Below are 23,176 nucleotides of genomic sequence, written 5' to 3'. Positions count from 1 at the left end.
TAATAAGCCAAAGATACTTCCATTTAAGTCTTAGAGTATCGTTCTTCGGTACTGATTAAACAAATGAATAAACTGTCCATATGGACTCTCATTACGCGCGCGCGCACACACACACACACACACACACACACACACTCTTGCTTCAGTATCTTGCATACTTTAAAAAAAAAAAATCTGTTACATACAGTTTTGTAAACTGCACAAGGGACACTTCAGAATGAAAAAAATATGTAAAATAAAATCTGATTTTATTAATATTCAATTCATTATGTGTTTTCTTTTTAATGAAGAACAAGCATGGATATAAATCTATGTAAAAATCATATGAACAGATTGCTAGAAAGACTGCAGAAAAGTTTTGTGGAATACATATATGGTCACTTGACTTCAGGAGAGTTTAGCAAGATCTTACTGCTTGTAAATTGAAACCAACAAGGCGAACACACCTCAGTACAAAGAGAATAAGCAGATCAAATACATGAAGATATCATGGGTGAACAGAATATTTATCTTCCAGAATATATCTAAATAATCTCTAAAATAATCACTAAGAAATCTTGCATCAGTACCACCAAAGAAAGTATTCAGCAGTGCAGGTCAGTACAATAGGAAACATTAGACTTAAACTGAAAAATTAAAGTTTCAGGAGGTAGGTACTAGTATAATTCTTAAATTAAGAGTAACAGAATTATTGAGCAGTATGCTTCAAGGCAGTTATTTATACCCTACTTATGTTGACAAAAGGCTCTTTGTTAATAGACATGACAGGAAACAGTGAGCAGTCCTGAACAGATTAAATTTGCAACTGCATGACAATGCAGGCTGATTGTGACCTTTACTTTTGTATAAATACTAAACCCCTTATACTTTCCTAAAAGTCACAAGACCTGTTTAAGGTGATCTATGTCAGCATAAGAAAACAGCTCCCACTTTTTTTAGAAAGTGCTTGTTTTCATCCTATTTATAATTGTTCAAAAAATTTCTTTTCATCCCAGCCAGCAGACCTAAGCATGGGTATGTGTGACGACAACAACAACAACAACAACAACAACAAGAAATGTTAGTTAAAATGTTCAGAATTTCTTTTCAGTCAATCTTATTCTGTAGCTAGTTAAATTATCTAGTCGCTATACAGTGCCTACTTGACTGCTTGGTCAGTAAGTTACATTAGTAAAGATCATACATAGTAAACCTAGTTCTAGATAATTCTTCAGACTCACTTAATGAGCTGATTTTAGTTTTAAGTCTTTCTAACATGTCTATTAGACTAGTTAATTCTCTTTAGATTTCATTCAAAAAGCTTGTCAAAGAGAGTTAATCTTTTTGTACTTTATAGGTTATATACAAATAAAGAGCTTGATATAATTTACCAATTTTCTCAGTAGTAACACTGATAAATCAAAACTATCTTTGTTTAAGATTGTTCTGTCAAATGTCAGTTACCTTGTTGACATTTACAAGTGTATCCATTGATATGATCTTCACAGGTTGAGCCATGTAGACAAGGTGATGAATTACACTCATTAACTTCTATTTCACAAAACTGTCCAGAAAATCCAGCAAGACACCTGAAGCAAACAACATTCCAAAGTGTTATACCATGCATAACCATCATATAAAATATACTTTGTATGAAACATTTTGTATAAAATATGTGCATTAACAAGACACAATCTCATATATTCCTTTCTGTTTTAAGGAGTATTTTACTGGAACTCTTCCAAGTTTCACATTGTAATCCATGGTGATCTTTTAGAGGATTTATGACGGCAAAACCCATCCACAAATTTTACATCTGGTTCATAATCAAACATAACAGTCTCAATAACAGTTTGTTAGTTCTATCAAGGTGAGTATAAACCTTTCTTAATGTACTCTTCGGAGACTGTCTACTAAAATAGTTTATTTAGCTAAGTAACTGCAATCTATGTTTGGAAAACTGCTTGTTGAGAAATGTTGCACCATTAAATGTAACTACAGCATAAAGGCTAACCTTCAGGGACCATGTTTTAATTCTCATTCTAGTTATCAAATATTAGTCATCTTGAAAAAACTCCTCTGTATTTTTTTGGTTGTAAATCCTATGTGATCATTAATAACAGAATAGTTCCGTATGATTTCAACATATAACTACACAACTGACCCAAATATACTCACAAGACCTCTAATGGAGCTCAGAAATCTTACTAATCTCATTATTGAGACACACCCTTGCATACACGCACAGCTTTACAGATATACTCAAATATGTTCTGCAAAACAGGGCCCCGTAATGGTATTTACAACATTTATTCTTTTGAGATGTGTTGTACATGGATATATTTCACATGAGACAATGTATTCAAAAACTCCTGTTAGCAACCGGGTGGTGCACATCTTGTATGTTGTCTTGGCTCTAATGAAGAGCATGAAACTTTATGCCCCACTTAGAGGAAGATGACTACATTAACAAATTACGTTTGAGTAAATTAGAATAGTCATGTCACCTACTCCTCAAGGTGTGCCATTGTGTGAATACAAAACACATCATTATAATTAAGTATCTACAGTGTCTACCTTAGCTTTCCAGATCCTGAAGCAAAAGAGAAGGCGGATGGACCACAGGACAGGTATGTGTAACACGTCCTGAAGGATCGTTACACTATGTATCAGTAATTATGTTTTGGTTTATTTCTGCCTTGACTATTAGAAGATATTTGTTTCATTTTATATGGAATACACTCTGGGTAATGGGAATTTGGAATCTACCAAGACAATGACAACAGAACAGATTTGCCAAAGTCTACATCAACTGCAGATGACAGTGATGGCATACTTCTTGGAAAATGTACAAACTGAAGCACACACTGCTATTTTTCAAATATCTAATTATAATGTGTGAGAGAAAAACCATGGATAAGGCTTAATGAGTGAGCCATAAGGCCACCTGTATAGCTTTTTGGCCACAAAACATTAAGCAAAATCTACTGAGAAGATACAGTTTGACCTTTCTTCCTATTAGCAAACGTCAAAGCCTAGAACCAAATTCATCCCATCTAACTTCACATACCTAACTTTAATGACCCTAGGATTCTCCTATGTTCTACGGAATAAGGGGTGCAGAGGATGATTCTGTTCACTGAAAGCTTAAATAATTTTCTGCAGATACCTTCTTCTTTCCACTGGCTACACAGCATATTAAAAAAAAAGAAAAGAAAAAAAAAAATTGAAGGGAGCAACTTCTCCCAGATATGGGAAGGAGGACCAGGAGGATGAACGCCTATAAAACAATGGAAAGAATATACTACTGGAAAAAAAGGCAACTAGACACAGGGACTACTGGGACAGTTTTAAATGAATTTAACTTTAACTTTATACTTTGGTGTGCTTATAGGCATTTCACTTAAAAAAAAAAAAAAGTGGTTACTACATAAACTGGAAGAAATATACACTTATTATGTAAAAATTCTGGCCAGAATAACTACACCTATGTGTATCTAAGGTGAGCGGGCTTGATATTTTAGTCTGTAAAACCTTTAGTCTGTAAAACTTTTTAGTCTGTAAAACTCAAACATTGAAGAAAAGCTTAAAGGTCTTTTTAAGAACTCTCCTGTTGGCAGCTTCAGGTGGGCACATTTTTATAGATGATGTGTATACTTGCTGAAGAGTAGAAACCAGTAAAGACAAGAGCAGTTTACAGAGTTACTGTGGTCATAACTAGTTGGAGCAAGAATGGCTAGTGGAGCAAGTTGATATAACTCCAATGGAGAGAATCAATACAGTGGAATCAGCTTCATATCACAGGATACAGCCTGGATAAGCTTTGGATGATTTTCTACTCAGCAAGGCTTGAGACTTCAGAGACTTTACTTCAGGCTTCACAAAGCCTTGAGACTTCACAGACACAAACTATATAGCCATGGGCCTAACTCTCACTGAGGCAGAAAAATAGATATATGTATAAGTACATGTATAAATGTTTGGTAAAATAAACTATTTTGTACTGAAAACTTTCCAAATATTTATTAAGTGTATAATACCATATAGAGTGATGGTGGCACCACCAAAAAAGAAAACTTTTAAAAAACATGACTTTGCCTTCAAATTGAAATTTACGTGGAAAACATAAACCCATGAAAGCACTTAGATATCCGGTAAATCAAATGCCACATACATCAATTTTTCACAAGTCAGACAATCATTCACCTTAAAGAATATTTAAGAATATTGCAAGTATTTCACATACTGATGTGTTTTACTTTTTGTAAACACTACAATACCACAGTGTTCAGTTTGCTTATGTTCAGATAGCATAATTAGATATAAATGACGCTTCATGACTGCAGAGGCAGGCACTCTATTAACTAAACGATTCTGAGGAATTATGAAACAACTATCAGTAAGCATGTTACTGCTAAGTGTTCGCAAGTCATAAAACAACACCTTAATGTCAGCAGCTTTTGCAAATTTCCCAAAATTGCAATAAATTGTATGCTTTATTAAGAGTGGTAATGAAGTTAACACTTCTTAGGATATGAAAAGCACTTCAATAATTTCTTAAATTTTTGCTTGCTCTCACATTCCTTCGTTCTTACTCCTTTTTTTATAAATTTGCGTTTCTGTTCTGCCTCTCCACATTCTTACTTCCCTTCTGTCATTTCTTTTAGAGCATTAGAAGGGATAGAAACAACAGAATTTAAATACAACTGACATTAGAAAGTGTAAGTAGATATGGAAAACAGTTCTTGCGCTATAAATGGCATTAAACCTAACTCAAATACTTTGGAACACATTTGTATGTGGTGCTTGGTATATGACCGTTCTGCAAATGAAAAACAGGGGCTTTTAGATAGCTTTCATATCAAGGTATGACCACTGCAAATCTTGTACATTGGTTGCCATTTAATAAAAAACAATTTATGCCTTTATAAGTAAGTGCATATCTAGGTTTAGCAGCAAATATCCCTTAGAGCTTATCTGATAAAGAAAGCTAATACACTGTGAAGGCTGAGTTTTTAAACTTACAAAGGTATCAACATAAGATCAATAGTTCAGTACTGAAAGGCAGCAAAAAATACTGCTCATTTGCTGTAAGAATAACGCATTCACAATTTAATTATGACCAGTTTATAGGGATGACGGCAAAGATCTTTCTCTTTTCTATCATTCTCTACAGCTTTTTTCTCTCATATAAAACGCTGACATAACGTGGTGCAAACATAGCCCCTTTTCTGTTGTACCTTTATATCAATCATTATCAGGAGTGATTATCTTAATTTGGACATATGCCAATGCAATAGCTGAACAAAAGACTGAAAAGATTCTATTGAATTGGATGGATTTGAAACAGAAGAATGTAACTTTAGTACTTTTACACTGCAGTAAAGAACAGAGATGGGAATAAGCATCCCAGCAAAATGCTTAGTTGAGGATTAGTATGGTGTAGAAGATGACAGTTCATTTCCTTCTTCCAGAAAAACATGGCCAACTAGTCACCATTAAATCTCCTATGTATCTGTAGGAGCCAGTTCTTTGCAGTTTTCAACCTCCATCTGACATTAACTGCAAATTGTCATGAAATGATACTTGCAAACTTTCAATTTTGCAATCTTTCCTCACTCCCCATTAATCTCAGCTGGAATGGAAACTCTATCTTCCACAATGAATGCAGGAGTTTATTAAGATGACCTTGAAGGTCCTGTAGGAAGCTAATGGGCATTTGCCCTGGTTATGACAAACACTGTTTCACTAGCACCTATATTAAGTACCACAATGAAGAACAGAAGTGAAAGGAAGAGGCATACGTGCCTCTAAGTGTCTAAACTGCCTCTTAAATACATACACAGGTTTAGAATCAGTGGCCAGTTTCACCACCCATCTAGTAGAACCTATTTTATATCTAAATTAATCCCAAGCCATCTAGGAAACCTATGAGTCAAAATGATCCTGAAGTGTAACTATAACATCTTAGGCACTTCCAAGCTGAAATTCCTAAATCAGGAGCAAAGTCCACTGATCATTTTAAAGGTGCTTCCTCTTCATGCTTGCTCTTTGTGCTGTTGGCTGATATGAACACAGAAAATATAGATAATGAGTAAGAGATGAGTTTGCTTGTCAAGAATTATTTTACTGAATATAAGTCTTGAGAGAGATCAAATGGGACATTTGAGAGAGAGCAAGAATACTAACAAAACAAGAGACTGAAAACACTTAGGGTAGGGAAATACAGGCTGAACAAAGATCCAAACACCAGTGGTCTTAGAACACAAGAGAGTCACTCAAGAAACAGAAAAGTGAAATAAAGTTTAAAAAGTAAAGTGTGGGTTTTAAAATCATGTTTCTGGGAAAAAAGGAAAAAGTGATCAAGAAACAGAAAGAATAGAAGGGTCAGGCCCTGCCCTTTGAGTGAGGAAGTTGCCATGGCACTCCTCTTCTGGAGGTAGGGAGAGATAGTGCCCTAATGATGCTGCATTAGGGCCTTGACTATTTTTATGCCCCTTTCATCTGAAAGTCTAAAAAGCAACAGCTCTGGGACAAAGACTGTCTGTGCTTGTAGAAGACGAATTTCCTCATCCTCAGTGTCAGTCTCCAGTCTTTCCAGTAACTAGTGCTAGTCCACCTTAGGCTTCCTCTTCCTTGCCTGTACCCCTACATCTCTGGAGGGTGTTGGGAGTGGTAAAGCAGAGATACTTCCGGCCCTATTCTTCTAAATAAGCCATGCTTCTATCACAGTTGAGTTTTCAAATTTGGCTTCCAGTGAGATGTTCAGTTTGAGAAGTTCATTAGCTATCACTAGATGATTCCATAACATGATCGTTGCACTCTCACCATCCCCCAAAGTGCTGAGATAACAGAGATTGTCATGTTATGCCTTGATGACACCGAAGATTGTTTTGCTCATAGAGCTAGTTGGCAAAAAACTTCAAAGGTTTGTACCTTTCACTCGTACTTGATGTCACGAGTGGTTGCAGATACTTGGGAAGATTCAGTCATTGGAAACAGTAAGAAATCTCTGCTGCCTGGGTCCTGAACAGCAGGGTTATGTTGGTGTGGTGTCTGCATAGTTGTTTCTCTCCTGTATTCTGGTTCCTCTCTCCCGCTGCTGTTCCGCAGAAGGTTTTTTTTCCCCTTCTTAAATATGTTATCCTGGAGGCGCTACCACTGTCGCTGATGGGCTCAGTCTTGGCCAGCGGCAGGTCCGTCTTGGAGCCGGCTGGCATTGGCTCTGTTGGACAGAGGGGAAGCTTCTGGCATCTTCTCACAGATCCACCTCTGTAGCCCCCACCCGCTACCAAAACCTTGCCACACAAACCCGATACAGTTGGGAAGATTTATTTTGTCAGATACAGCATTCTAGCTTTATTAAGATGATTTTCTCTATGGTTTTGTCCTGATTTCGGCTGGGATAGAGTTAATTTTCTTCCTACTAGCTGGTGTTATGTTTTGGATTTAGTATGAGAATAATGTTGATAACACACTGATGTTTTTAGTTGTTGCTAAGTGGTGTTTATACTAAGTCAAGGATTTTTCAGCTGCTTATGCCCAGCCAGCAAGAAGACTGGAGGGGCGCAAGAAGTTGGGAGGGGACACAGCCAGGACGGCTCACCCAAACTGGCCAAAGGAATATTCCATACCATATGATGTCATGCCCAGTATATAAACTGGAGGGAGTTGGCCGGAAGGGGTGGATTGCTGCTCGGGGACTAACTGGGCATCAGTTGGTGAGTGGTGAGCAATTGCATTGTGCATCAATTGTTTTGTATATTCTAATTTTTTTATTATTATTATTGACATTTTATTATTATTATTATTGTTATCATTATTATTATTTTCTTCCTTTCTGTCCTATTAAACTGTCTTTATCTCAGCCCACGAGATTTACTTTTTTTTGATTCTCTCCCCCATCCCACTGGGTGGGGGAGTGAGCGAGCAGCTGCGTGGTGCTTAGTTGCTGGCTGGGGTTAAACCACAACAGGTTTTCATTATGATTCACTATGGGTTGATAGAAGCTGCTCTTTGTTCCTGCCTCACAGAGCTTTGTGGTACTTTGATTCAGTAACAGTGGAGGGAATAGTTATGCACTGAAGGCCTTTTTGCAAAAAGCAGCCAGGACATTTAAACTCAGCCAGGACATTTAATACAGAATCAGGGAACAGGCAGGAAAGGGGCTGGAGAATGGACCTGTAATGGACTCAGTATAAAAGCAATTTGCAAGCTTGAAGCTGGCCTAGCTACACAGTTCAGGCTAAAAGAAAGATGACTCATTCAGGATGAGGGCTTAGCTGTCTAAGGGGCTGCCCATTAATATAATGAAGAATTGTCCTTTAACCCTAAGAAACTTGTACAAATACGGAAAGACAGCGGAGTTAATAGGGTGTTGTCTATATGTGCTTGGCTGACCTGTTTAGGAAAGATGAATTGAGTCCCAAGAAACTTTCACAGATTTAGTAATCTTAAATCACAATTTAAGCATTTCCTACTATAATATTGATAGATTGACAGAACTACAGGAAATTGTAACATTATTGATATTTTATCAATCAAAGGTCAGAGAAAATGCCATCTACCTGATTTAAGTAGCCCTGTCTCAGTGGTGTAGACATCCTACCCCAAAGCTGGCTATACAGTGGATCAGAACTGGGCTAATTGTTAGTAATAAGAGACATCCTTGCATTATATATAACATTTAACAATCTAATGCAGCAGCTGCGGCACATATGAGACTGAACCCAGGTCTGCCCTCCTGCTCTTCATTATATCAAATAAAATAATTAAAACAGCAAATGTAGCAGGGAAAATGACGAAATAAAAAAAATATGGATAACTTAAATGTTTTTTTTCAGTTGGACATTATGATTTATCAATCAATAATAAGGTAGAAACACACACTTCTTGTAATGAATTCACAGAACTTACACTGGGAGAATGAAGTAGTTATTTTTCCATTAGTCCAGTGCTTGTCAGATCGAACCTAAGAACGTCAAAGTTTCCACATCAAAGCAACAATCTTTTTTTTGAGATTAAAACTAGAAGAGCAGCAGAGGAATCTGTTAATGAATTGGAACACAACTGAGGAAAGATCTGTCTGAATGTCTGCTTATTTCCTGAGTTCCTCACACTTCAGCATAAACTCAGCTGTCTGTAGTCTCTTGTATCAATGATTATTGATCAAAACGCTAACTGTAGAAAAATCTGAAACATCCCCACAATTGCTCTGCTCCTGAAAATTATGGTAATAAGAAGCTAAGTTATTTTACTAGCTTGTTATATAATAAGTACATAGTATTTAAAAAAAAAACCAAAACTTGCAGTTATTTAAACAAATAAAAAATATACAGCTGCTTCTACACAAATTAGAAATTCCATATTTATGTCAGTATTGGAAAGATTCATCAGAACAAGGGTAAGGGAACTTCACAGACTTGTTCAAGTGCTTTATGCAGACATTGAGTTATTCAAGCCTAATCAGAATTTTTCAATAACAATTTTGGGGTTGCCAAAATATTTGTATTTTTTGCCAACACATTTCCATATAAAGAGTGAGTAAATCAATAACAGACTTCAACTCCTAGTTGAAGTTGTCAATAAAAGCCCAAGATGTCCTATGTAAAACTCCTGTAAAAAAGCAACAGTGATAACTGTTGTCAAAGTTTTACTTCATGTTTTACTTCAGTAGCCCTTCTGCATTCTAAGGGCTACTGGCATGCATACATTTTTACTACACCAAATACTATATTTAAAACAATTCCAAAGTCATTGATTAATGATTTATTGAGAGAATTAAATGAAGGATTTTGATAGATGACAATTATAGCTGCAGTCATAGTAAAATTTCTTCCATGTGAGTAAACTTTCAGCCTCAGAGAAAATCTGTAAGAATCCAAATGTCAGCCAATTTTTTCCTACAACTCTAATTCATATCCTGTTTTAACTCATAGCTCTTTGAGTCTGTTTTGTAACTCATCTTTTGAGTCTATTTTTTATCTGTACCCTTTTCCTCCTCTCTCCCTCTCTTTCTTCATCTGCCTTGTGACCTTTTACAGCTTATGAATAATTTGTATATCTGTGAGACACAAGGTTCAGAAAAAACATGGTTTCTACAAACCAGAAGTTTATTAGGTTTATCTGGGAGCAATGATTAACAGCAATTGTACTTATAAAAGAGTATTTATGCTGTAACCTTTACCTGCCTATGTGACTCAGTCAACCTGGCAAAATCAATGAACTTTATGGACCAGTCCACTCTATGAAATTTGTTTGGGACATCAATTTTTCTTCATGAGTGTTAACCTTGATGAGTGGGGTAATGTTTTGTTTATACCTCTCGCTTAGGTAATTAGGACTTCGGGCAGAATAATAGATCAATGGAAAAGCACCTCTCCTTAGTAACTGTCTTGGCTAAAATAGTCTTGTAAATGTGCAATCTCTCTTGACATTAGTCATGATTATTTTTCTTTTTCAAATCTGCATTTTCTGTCCAAAATAAATCTAGTTAACTGCTCTACTGTAACAGGCCAGCTCTGTCACTGCAAATTTACACTGGGATTGCTATACATTATTAACAAGCTATGAAAAGTCACTGGCTAAATGTCATGGAAGCTGAGATATAGCAGCACCTTGGGATTCATATAGCAAACAGTTTAGTTCTAATCATCTTGGACCACAAGGTGCCTTGACATTTGCGAGGCAACTTTTTCCTTTTTAACTTCCACTGGAATCAGACCTCTATTATCTCAACCATAATTCTCAACTTCAAATGTGATAGGAAGTTGTATCTTCTAAATTAAAAAAGTGACAAATCGATCAGACATGGACCTTATCATTCATTTAATCCATGCTCATATGCCAGCTTGGAAAGGAAAAAAGGAAGAGCAAGGAAAACTAGATAATTCCAACCACCTGCAGGATTATTAGAGACATTTCCTGTGAAATACTTGACCCTTACCTTAGCACTACTGAGACATGACCTTCCTGAGCAGTATTAACACTACAAACTTCTGTAGAACCTTTTTAAATTCAAAGAAAAAATGAGGAAGAGCACTGATTCATTTTAAATATACATATGATTACAACATGATTTCTTAAAACTTTAAAAATTTATTGGGAAAATTCATCTATGGTGCCAAATAAATTTGCAGTCATTATCATTCTTCACTCTCTAACAGCCAACCTTTTGGATCATAAGTTCCAATTTACTGGAAGGCAATGCATCATTTTTGCCCTTTTAAGTAGGATTATTCACACACAAAATGAAAAAGACAAACATTATTTTATTCAACTGAAAAGATTATTTCTCAAGAAATACAAGAGCAAGCCAAAATCCTGACCCTACCAACATTACTTTGAAAAATGAAATCTGTTTCATTTGCAAGTTACAGCGTGATGTTTATAAAGTTTTGAATATTCAGGTCTTTTTATTTCTTTCAAACTTAACTGCTCTAATTTCTGTGTGGTTTTTTTCTTGTTTTACACATCTACCTACACATTATCTGTATTGCCTTAATACACATGTCAAAAAAAATGTTGCCTTATAAATGAATGTATACATCAAATACTGTCATCAGGTTATACAATGAATGATTGCAACCCCCCATTCCCCGTTACCCCTGCACCACTCGGGGGACGGGGGAGGAAGAAGGAGGTAGAGGAGTTGGGAACAAAGAAGTGAAGTTAAGCCTGGGAAAAAGGGAGCAGGGGGGCAGGGGGGGAGGTGTTTTAGTTTTTGTCATTGTTTCTCACCATCCTGTTCTATTTTAAATTGCCAGTAAATTTAATTTTCCCCAAGTCAAGTCTGTTTGCCAGTGGTCTCCCTGTGTTTATTTAGATACCTGACTTTTTCCATCTTCTTTTCTTCCCCCGTCCTGTTGAGGAGGGTGAGTGAAAGAGCAGCTGGGTGGGCATCTGGCAGCCAGCCAAGTTCAACCCATCACAAAGCTATATACTTTTCCAAAGATTCCTACATAACTACTGAAATTCTTTATTTCCCCACCTAAAGAATTAATTTTATTTACAGTAATTAAGACAGAGACCAGGCCTCTTCAGACCTTGCCAGAACCTTGCTAAAGAACCCATCTCAGAAAACAGTAATATAACATGAATTTCTTCATGAACTGATCTGTACTCTAAGCATATTCTGTACAAAAAAAAAAAAAAAAAAAAAAAGATACTTTAAGACACAAAGCAAAATAGCATCCTCTGGTGACAATGTTTTTGGTGTGGTTTTTTTCCTTCTATTTCTCACAATGTCATAGTTGATGTTAAAAGAAATGGTCAAGAAAATTTGTATGAACCATTAAATCTGTATACTCCTGCCTGTTACAGAACATTACAGCCCATCTGAAAAAGGCAATATTTGCAAAGAAAGTTTGTATCTTAAATCAACTGATACTGTTTTAGTTGTCTCACCCCATAATGCTTGCTTTTTTTACATCCTTTGACTCTAACATTAATTTAATTCAAATAAAAAAAACTATTGGCAGTGGAATTTTTTATAGCATTCTTGTTTCACTTATCAAGTTACTGAAACTTTTGACAGATTTCTTTTCTGAAAGTGACACTAATAGCTATGGGGATGTTACTGTGAACCTGATAGAGAATTCAGAGAAACAGCTTTTATAATTATCTAACAATGACCATGCACCTCATTGCTTCAGAATTAACTTCTATAGGCAAATCACTTCAGCTGAGAAACTTTTCTTCCAGATATTTCACTATTCTAAGCTTTACATCATGCATTTCATACAACTTTCATAAAGAGCTTTACCAGGATCTTCAAGTAACACTAAAAATGTGGGTGATGGACAGGTCACATAATGAGCTCATCTTCGTGGAAACTGTCCCACGCATGTTTCAGCAGCTACAGATTTTGAACTTTTATCACATTAAGCTCAGGTGCAGTAATTCCGTATGGAAAACTGAAAAATAAGGGTATCGCATCAAAGCGAATTATCTGTTGTCTGGTCATCCATCTGGTCTGAAGACTGTTGATGCTATGATGATGCAGCAGATGACCCAACCAATGTGTATGCTATATTAAAAAAAAAAAAAAAAAAAAAAAAAAGATTAAGTGCTCTATTGCTTTTAGATTCTGAAAAATTGATGGGGGAAAAAAAAATCAACTTTTATGTGTATGTGTGTGAACTCTTAGTGATTTCTGGGATCCTATGTTGGATCAGCATAGATCTTTGTTGTTACGGTGGTTTCACTAGTCGGTTAAACTGATTGTCTCCATAAGCCCAATGACTCTGAGTTCAAATAAGAGTCAGCTGCCTTATCACTAATACTACTCAAAATTGCTTCTCCTAATGTACTTTGAAGCATGTTTCTATGGAGAGAATTTGAGAAAGCAGCCAGTAGGGAACTTACAGAAGTCTCCCAAGTGAGCTTTTCTCAGATTATTTTCTCTAAAACCCTTCCCAGGTGTGATACTGTGATTGTTAATTTTAGACCATTGACAATGAAGCTTTCACCAAGCTACAGGTCTAGCATATCACGTTACTTTTTTTCTTTCCCTTCCCTCCTCTGAATTCTCCTTGGACGTACTGTCAAGAATGAAGCAAGTTTATTTATCTCTGAAGTAAAATTTTGCTTAGGATGAAGTAAAAATAAATTATAGCTCTCCTTGGTGGTCAGGAAATGTTAGTTCTATTTTAAAGAATAGTGAGTATGAAGCAAAAAGAAAAAAATTAGTAATAACACACTTGAGTGTATATTTGATTTTAGAGGGCTTTCTTCCATTTATTCATCTACAGTTATGTTCCTACCAGGTTAGCATCAGAGTCCCTCCTAGAGATTTATAACCTGAAGTAACAAGAGTCATCTTTTTCCTTTCTGCTTGCTTTCTTAGTTTATGGGAGAAGTCATTCAATGATTAAAATATTTTAGAGTTGTATGAAAAATTTTTATTTGAGAAAAATTAAGTCAAAAAGAGGAGTCACATACATAGTCCAAGAGATCTAGGTTCAGATTTTGTAAATGTTCTGATTCTTATAGTCAGGAACTTCTCCATATTCATCATCAGTTTCTATAGAATGTAGCTTTGCAAAGGTAAAAAGAATTTGAAAAAGGTAATTAATAGTGCCATATTCTTGGAGAACTGATTTTAAAACGGAAGCGACAAACAATAAGGTTGTGACCTTATCCATATGTTCACTTTTAACAGCCTCAGATTTTCACTAACATTCAGAACTTACCACAGGCTTACAGAAATCTCTGACTGGTTTAAAGACGTCAGATATTTATCGCTGGTTTTTGACCCCATCTCTACTACATATTATTGTCTGAGATTTATATTCACAGTGGTAAATGTAAGGAAGAATGAATTGATACATCAACACTTTGTAAGGAATGAAGGAAACAGAAGCAGCTTACTCTCAGTCCTCTTAGAAAAGCGACCCTATCAGCATACTATGCTAGATACTCTAGTGCAGGGCATCCTTCTTCCCAGAGGAGGAATGTTGCATTTAACAGTCCAAAACAGATTCAGGTAGTTTAGACAAGATTGGAGCTGAAAGCTCTGCAAATTTTCAGCTTTCTTCTGTGCTTGAAAAAGAGTTAATAAAATAGAGAAATTATCACCTCTATAGAAAAAGAAAAAAAAAAGACAATGCAATGGTAGGACAGTAAGGACCATATTTAGAGCTTTATTTCTGACTATAATAATATAAGTGCAATGTGGGCTAAATAAAACTACTTTTTTACTACTCAGGACACACAAAACTACTCGGGACATTGTCTACATTTTTATTTATAAAAATATCTGGCCAATAAGGGTCTTTAATCTCACAGAATGTCTCAGGACTACCACAACACATACTAAATATTTGCTAATAAAAAAATCCATTCTTTCTAAGGTCATTCTCATTGTAAGAGACCTTAAACTTTCTTAGTCCACTGGGATACAGCCTTTTTTTTCCCTAAGAGAAAAAGCAGGTTTTATTGCCAGTAAAATCTCCCACTGTGGTTAACATGGACATTCTTATTAAGTGATAAATTACATACTTGCTAAATCACAGTTGGTGGGGTGTGACAGTGTTATAAGAAAGGTTAATCTGTGGAAGATCAGGCTAGAATTAATACAGTAAAATAACCAGAATGGCTAAGACCTGATGAAAGTGTATTAGAGTTAACACACTCCTTTCTTTATTTTATTAATCTACCCAATTGGAAACTAGATACGTTTCTTCACACACTAGTAGTGTGGGCAGAATTAAAGAAGGAACTGGCATGCATGTGCGTGTGTGTGTCCTTGCAGGACTGATGAAAAGCCACCATCAGCTGTTTGCTAAAATGATACAGATTTGCACTCAAATTTCACATACAGAAAAGCTATCATTATTTTGTCAATCCCTGCTCAAACAGAAGTCTCCCTGAGCTTTTTATTAATTGTTCTTGTACATGAATGAATATATTAAGACAGGTCCTTAGCTGATGCAAACTCTCATAATATCAGTCTTGACGTGTTTCTGTGCTATCCAGGCACTCATTCACAATCCTGGATACAACAAAGCAGATTAATATCAGACACTCTTTTCTTATTCCTCATTTATTTGTCCAGTTTCCTTGGTTCAAATCAGCTCCTTATGTGACTGTGTTGAGAACCACGCATACGAAAATTGAAGTTTTGAATTAGTAGATTTTATATAAAACCAGTTACAGGCATTGCTTCTTAATGTCTTAGTGATCTCTTTGTGCTGGAACAGCCACCAAATCACGATAAAAGTAGCCAAAATGGTCTTCAGCCTATTCCAGCCAAGAGAGAAAATGAAGTAAAGCAATTTGTATTTGTACTGCCCCCCATCCCCAGTCATCTAAGATCTCCCCATTTTCGGCAGGGGAAGGCTGGTGCCTCCAGAGAGCAATTCATACCACTTTAGATGTCTATCCTACCTTGCAATCTCCAGAAAGTGATTCAACTATTTAATTCAAGAGGGGACGATTCATAGTTTGAGGGTGCCTGTTGCTCCATTCAATATTAGCAGAACCCATGCAACTTGTTTACACAGATGCCTAATTTTTGCAAAGCAGATTTAAGCAAGATGGTTCTCATTATTAGTGTTATATTACTAGGAGTTTTGTATCTGTAGTGAGATTTTGTATATATAAAGCCAGTTGTTATAACATTTATAACTAAAAAAGTTATTTACTTGTTTGGTCTCTACAGTTTCTTATTACTCTTAAAATTCTTTCCTGCTTATAAATAGCCAGAATCAAATATTGCTCATGAGAAGTATTTTATTTTGAAAAGTCACAAATTATGGACAAGTGACTGCAGTCGGGGATTTCTGTTTCCTAAAGAACATGCAAAGCACTCATTGTTCCAAGCTGAAAGCCATCCTGAGGGAGAAATCTACAGGAGTATATACTGGATTATAAAATTCTCACTGAAAAGAAATGTACTCTTTGAAGTTGACTTTTTTGTTATATTTAAGCTACCAAAGATGTTGCTCTAGACTTAGGAGGATTTCTGAGACAGAGCACATCTCAAAGCTAAATCCAACCTGTGTTTTTCCCTTGGATCAGTCACACACTTCCTTAAGGAGGTCTGGAATGTAAGGACACCTGGTTTGTAAGGATAAGTGTTTAACAGCTATTCATCATAAGGAAAAAGGAGAAAACAGAAGAAAAGTAATAGATGAAACAGAATGACACAAACCTTAAGGACCAATAGATAACTGAGATGATAACAAACATGAGACCTTTCAGGTCACTAACTGATGGGACATTGAAGGAACCAGTCGAGCACAACAGTGGAGAGGTTCAACCAGAACCTTGTAACTAGCAAGAAAGGAAACAATATTATCATGCATGTGATGGGAATAGCAATAGAAAGTATTAATGATGTGTAAACAAGCTTCTCATCAGTATGCTTCTCTGGCCAATCCCTCCACCCAATCCCCATAATCTGTGCTATTCTCTTACTAAATTCCATTGCTAACTATTTTCTGTGTGATCCTTGCTCTATTGTGTGTGGCCATGAGTAGCCAGTGAACTTAAAGCTGGACTAGCCAGTGAGAAGATCAGCATCTGGAAAGACCCAAGGTCTGAGCTTGCAACTGAGTAAGGGGTCTATGGTGTGAGTATGGATATTGGACTTTAGGTTCATGCTACTATTTGAGGGATCCATGAATACAGATTTATCTGTGAATAAAGACAGAGAGGTTGTGTACAAGTTCCACCAGGGAAAATCAAGACCATCAGCCAGAGCGGAAGAACAGGATCAGGCGATTCACACTGATTATTTGTATGTGACTGCCGTTGTGTTTATGTGGGTGCCTGTAAAGGCACTGCTGTGTTGATCAATGTTGCTGGTTGGCTAGGGGGGGTGTATTTGCATTTTTGGAATTTGCACACATCCTCACTCCTGACCAGACGTGTAAACGTGTAAACATCTAACAGACCAAGCAGAGAAATCCTCTGGGCTTGCTTAAGATCCACCAGATTCTGCTCTCCCTTACTACTCCTGCTTCTCAATTTGAAGTATCAAGTGAGAGAGCTTTGAGGAGTTGGCATCCTTTCTCTGTCTGCAAACTCTGCTCATGTAAATAGGACCGCAGGTTAACTTACTTCCACTGACTGCTCACAACTTCACCCTGTAACTGATCTTTGTCAGCACTAGAAAAGGTTGGTACTTGATTTGTATTACAGCTGAGGTGCTCAGTTCTGTAGTGAGGGGGGTTTTTGTTTGTTTTTTTTGTAATTTTTTTGTCACGCTGTTCCTTTATTTGTCTTTTGTGAACCACTACAGGATCTAATGTGAGAGGTCATTGCTAATATTTCATACTCCTTCACATTAAGTGCTTGACCTAAAACTTCTTTGTGTATATTAGCTTATAAAACAAGTGAAGAGCTCACAAAATGCTAAAGGAGAACAGGAGAGAAGATACCCAGAGAGATAACCCTTCTGACATAAAACATTCTATACTACTTTAGTTAGCCTAGTTTTGCAAGTACTATTTAAGACCTCTGTACTTCCCAACTCTGATAATACAATTATAATACAGAATTGTAAGCACCTCATTAGCAGGCTGCTATTTACTGTCAAGACCAAACTCCCTGCCCCCCTTAGCTTATTGTTGGAATCCTCGGGGATCATTTCACGGTGGCTGCCTCAGCTGATTCTCAGCGGTAGTCATTTTGACTTTGAATGGTTCAAAAACATGTGAACCGTAATAAGTTCCATTCAAGAATATATTCTCAGTTTTACAAACAGTATCAACACAGTTTGTCCTGTGTTGTAGGGACAACTCAGGACAATTCTGTCTCACTTTTGTAGTCCTTTAGCTCAGTAGATATGGTATTGCTGAAGGAGAAACCACAGGGTTTGTCCTAACACTGCAAGGCCACTGGACTGGGGCTTATCAGGCATGATTTGTCTGGACTTGTCTTACGCTTGCCTGGAGCTTTGTTTTAGCTTTTTTAGCTCCAGCAGACTGTTATCTAGTTTGTTTGAGTTTTGCTTATCTTTGTACAATTGTGTGGTGCTGTGTCTCTTGTTATAATAATTCTGATATAGATCTGTGAGTAACAGATAGTGATAACAAGTACTATTCTAGTGACAGTTTATTGTGCACAGAATAAATTATGTGGTATTGTGGAATATAAACTCTGGATAACAGTAGAGGCTTTGAAAAATAAAAACACGGGATGACAGATCAAGGCTATAAACAAATCATCACTGACTAAATACTGATCATTGAAGGGATGATACATTTCGAGCTGAGTGAAACTGGCTTTAGGAGTAACAAAAGACAATCTTCCAACATAAAAAACCACACCTTATATAACAAATGCAGATGTAACACAGAAATGCAAAAGAAGCCAGCTGTAGAATATGTTAGAAAATGCTTAAAAGTACCCCTTAGTATGAGCCCCTCAAGTATGAGAAAGAAGAAGCCCCCACCACTTTCCCTTGGCAAAGGATTCAGGATGACAACTCACCATAACCTTTTCCCCCTGAATGAAACCATTGAAAGTGTAAAGTTTGTTTGACAGTTTTAACTATTAAACTATTATTACTGTGATTGAACTGCAATAATTGTATAATTTGCATGGTAAGTCTTAGCACTTTTGTAACTGGACTAATAGTACTTCTTTGGCAAGATTGTTAAGATTCCAATTAGACCTACAGTAAATTCTTGGCTTTGCATATACAACATGCCTCTTGTGCAGCTGGGACACTAAAGTTTTAACGCAACATACTGGGAGAGGCAACCAGACTTAAAATTTAGTTGAACATTTTTTCCCGAGCTTTTTCTCACACCTCTAGTGCACTCTCCACCTACAGGCTCTGCTGGGTACTCCTAGTATTAAGGACTATGAAATTTGGAAACACTGACAAAAAACAATCCCTTCCGAACCCAGACCGACTTATGAACGCGAAGCAATAGTGTGACCTGGAAAAAATGCTACTTGTTCATGACTAGTCACTGCTACTGTTTCTTTGGCTGAAGAGAGAAACACTAAAAGTTTTCCCATGGTGGTGGCCAGGGAACAAGACTGGTGAACTACCATAGCAAGAAGAAACTGTGATATATAAAAAAAGCCTGTAATGGCTAGGAACACTTCATTTAAAATCAAAACTCTTACCTTAGATTCCCCAAAAGTATGATCAGACTCCCCAAAAGCATGATCAGACATTATTGCAATCTGTCCAGATTACTAGCAACCACAGCAACTTCTGTGCAGCAGAAATTTTAGAAGAGCACATAGCTCCATTTAATAGTAGTAGAGAACACTGTCAAGTCAGTTTATTTATCAAGGGACATATTTGACTGCCGTCAATGTAGTTAAAACACTTAAAAACAGCATTCCCACAGAAAAAGTCAGAGCATCTCTTTGAAAGGCTGGACAAAGCCATAATAATTCTTGGAGAGCTGAAAACCATTTTGACACAATAAAAGAGAACAGTGGAAAAAAAGAGAAGTTGTAAAGAACCATTTGACTGCATACACAGTATTTACTGTGCTATTTTAACATTTATTTATTGTTTTATTCAAAATGGCTGTGGAAGAATAATGTAGAACAGTATTACATGTCAGCTTCTTGGAAAGATTGTATAGGTGTCAATGGGGGTGAAATAAGAACTGATTTTTAAATAAGAGCTCCTCACACTAACTAGAACATTAATTGCTTTTCTTCTTATACTGTGTAATTGCAAGATCCTGTATACAGACAAAAAATCTCTAGACTTTGTTACTAATACATACGTTCCATAAAATATGCACAGACACTACAGCAATTGGTAAAAGCAGAAAACTAAAATAGATATTAAGGATAAACAAGAACATTTACAGAAATCGGTACTCACACTTTCTAAGTGAGACTGAATGCAAAATGTAACTTTTTTCCCTATGACTTCACATCTTGCTTTTTCCTTAGCACAGGATATTCCCCTTCAGGGCAAGCATATCTATTGCACATGAGAAGGAAAAACTTATGCCTTCTTTACATTGTCTGGTACCTTATAAATACTGATGACTATCTGTGCTAAACTACCAATGCTGCTGCCAACAGATCATCTCCAGTTCCTGATTTAAGCTAAGAATTGGATTCCTCTCCCCCTTCCCACTCCCCCACCCCAAAATGGATAGAATGAGTATTAGCGTAAAAATGGTGTTAGGTAGTGCTCAGTCATAAACTATATTTGTAAAATTTAGTAGTGGAAATAATATATTATCCATCTTAACCCATCACTTTTCAGCACTTTTGACATTAACCCTCTCCTGTCCATTCAAAACACTTCTATTACAATGCAACTACTTTCCCATCTTTTAGGAATAAGTTGAAGGTTCTGCTCAAATACTTATCTGCCTAAAACTGCATCTCCAACCTTGAACATCTCCATTATCTACTCAATTTTGTGCACTCTACTTGTTAAGCTCTGTTTAGAACTTCCTTTATACTCTTGGACCAAAGGCTTCGTTCTTGCCATTTACAGTGCGTAGTGCCTTCTGCTTATTTTTGTTTCCTAGCCTTCGGTTGCCAGCTATAGTGTTATGGGTGGGATTCAGTTGCCTACATAGAGATATCAAGTAGCAATTTAGGCAATCTAATGTATTCCACCAGACTTCCTGCTACTTTTCCAGAAGCACTTAGCTTTCCCAGAGGTCCCATATCATATTTACTACCCTGTCTGTGTCTCAGATTCAGAAGGGAAATTACAATTGCACTTAACACCTATTGTACTCCAGTAAATGTGATTTGTGCCATTAACAGCAGGACACAGGCTCTATATTGACCTGATTATATTGACTGCAGGGTCTCAGGATTTGTCTGTGCTTGTCTTGGCCTGAACTGGATTTGCTTTGTCGTAGCATCTATGCCGAGCTCAGTGACTGCTGCCTCCCCTGCTCCAGCTTCGGTTCTGGGGATGGCCCATCTGGGGAGGGTTTCATGCATCCCCTCAAGTCACTGCCAGACAAACCATAGCCCTTTGTGGGTGGGGGGCTGCAGCTGGCAGCCTGAGAGAAGGAAGCATGCTGTGATGTGGAAACACATGAAAGAAATCCAAGTGGACCCAAAAAATGAGGAGGAAGAAGCCCCCACCATCAGCATCATGCTCCTCCTCACAGAGAAGACGTTGGAATGCTAATGGCTTATCACAGCCTACCCTACATTTTGCATAAGGAAGACTTGAAACGTCAGCCTTTAGGACATGGAGGGACATTGGAAGTGTGAGCATAACACCAAAAAAAGGGCAGCTACTAAAAAAAAAATTATTTAACAACTTTAACTGCATTTGCTAATGTGTTTTTCTGTATCAATTAGGTAATTCAGAGCACCAGGCTGATAAAAATAGTTCATGGCTCCACTATATAGTTCTTGTTCCCCTTTGCCCATAATAACACTGATTGCAACCATGTCTAGAGAACCAAATCCCACCCATCGCACCACAGGACAGTTGTCATGCCTTCAGTCATTTCCATTGCACTCCACAGCTCAAATCACAATAGGAAATGCAGTGCTACGTCTAACTTTATCAGATGAGGTAAAAAGCTTGCCCATTAAGCTACTGTAAGACCTCCACAAAAAGTGATATTGAAAGTTAAGATCTCATGATTAAGTGCTCAGGAACAACAATCAGCATTTACACCTGAAGGCTTGATTTAACTGATTTCCTCTACTTTTATTCATTCTTTCCTGGCATTCACAGAGCTATCATAAATATCCATTAAGAAAGTTACCTGACACTTTGTAAGCCACTGCTTTGATTTTTTTTGTAACTTCTTCAGATCTTAATCATGTGAGGCAGCCATGTCCTTTGCCTGCAGTGCTTCACAACATGGCAGCTCATGAAAGCGAGCCACTCCTCAGACATACCACGAGTTCACAGGAGGGAGAAAAATAAACATGGAGATAACTTAGACTTCCCTGCTAACACTTGGGAAAATGCACTTTAAATGTGTCATGGCCTTGTAATGAAAATTATCTTATTCTACGAGTAGAAAGTTTGTCCTGCGTCTTCCATACTATAAAATCTGGTTGCCAGGGAGTGAAGGGGGAAGATGGAGGATTAAAAAAAAAGGAAGCCCCCTCGCATCACCAACCGGCCTATTAGGAAACAGCTAACAGGCAGGATCCCACCAATCAGGGAGCGGCTTGCAGAAGCCGTTAGCTGTGGAAGGCACCATAAGCTGCCGGAAGGCGCCGAAGGCCTCAGTCTGGATCCAGGGCAAAGCTAAAGAGGAACAAGAAATACACAACCTGCGCCGGCAGCTGCCAGGGTGAGGAAAGGCTGCTGAAAGAAACAGAAAACAAACAAACAAACCTACCTGACCCCCACACTCACCTCTGAAAACAAAAAGCACAAAAACCAGACAAAAAATAAAATAGATATAAATAACCCACACACAAAATTGGGAGGGGGCACAAAAAAAAAGAAAAGAAAAGGTAAGCAAAAAGCTCCCTGTGACAAACCCTGTCCAAATAAATAAAGTATCCACAAACTGCCTAAGAATGGGACCCCTGCCCCCAAAACTGCTGAAAACAAGAGAAACTCCCAACAAAAACTTGCAAAAAAAGTTCACCATCTGCCTTTCTCCTACACCTGGATTCACCATCTAGACAGTTCATGGCACGTGCTCTCATGAGAAGAGGCTGAAGGAATGAACGCCTTCTCATGGTGGCGCTGGAGAGAGGGCGTGCGTGTTACGAGGCCATGCTCAGGCGCATCCCCAGAGGACATCCCAGACCATTG

At 37.2% G+C, this 23,176-nt stretch overlaps 1 protein-coding gene across 1 annotated transcript in view; it reads right to left on the bottom strand.

Annotated features, from left to right (window-relative positions):
* EYS (eyes shut homolog) overlaps window positions 1-23,176 on the bottom strand; it is a 950,400-nt gene that overhangs the window by 425,767 nt on the left and 501,457 nt on the right. Inside the window, exon 29 of the mRNA XM_050893740.1 lies at window positions 1,444-1,568. Within this exon, the coding sequence (XP_050749697.1) occupies window positions 1,444-1,568 (125 nt within the window). The remainder of the gene's footprint in view (window positions 1-1,443; window positions 1,569-23,176) is intronic.

This window comes from Gymnogyps californianus, chromosome 3 (assembly GCF_018139145.2).
Source record: "Gymnogyps californianus isolate 813 chromosome 3, ASM1813914v2, whole genome shotgun sequence".
Taxonomy (NCBI): domain Eukaryota; kingdom Metazoa; phylum Chordata; class Aves; order Accipitriformes; family Cathartidae; genus Gymnogyps; species Gymnogyps californianus.
The sequence above is the reverse complement of the archived record's forward strand: the minus strand, read 5'-3'. Positions and strand labels throughout refer to the sequence as shown.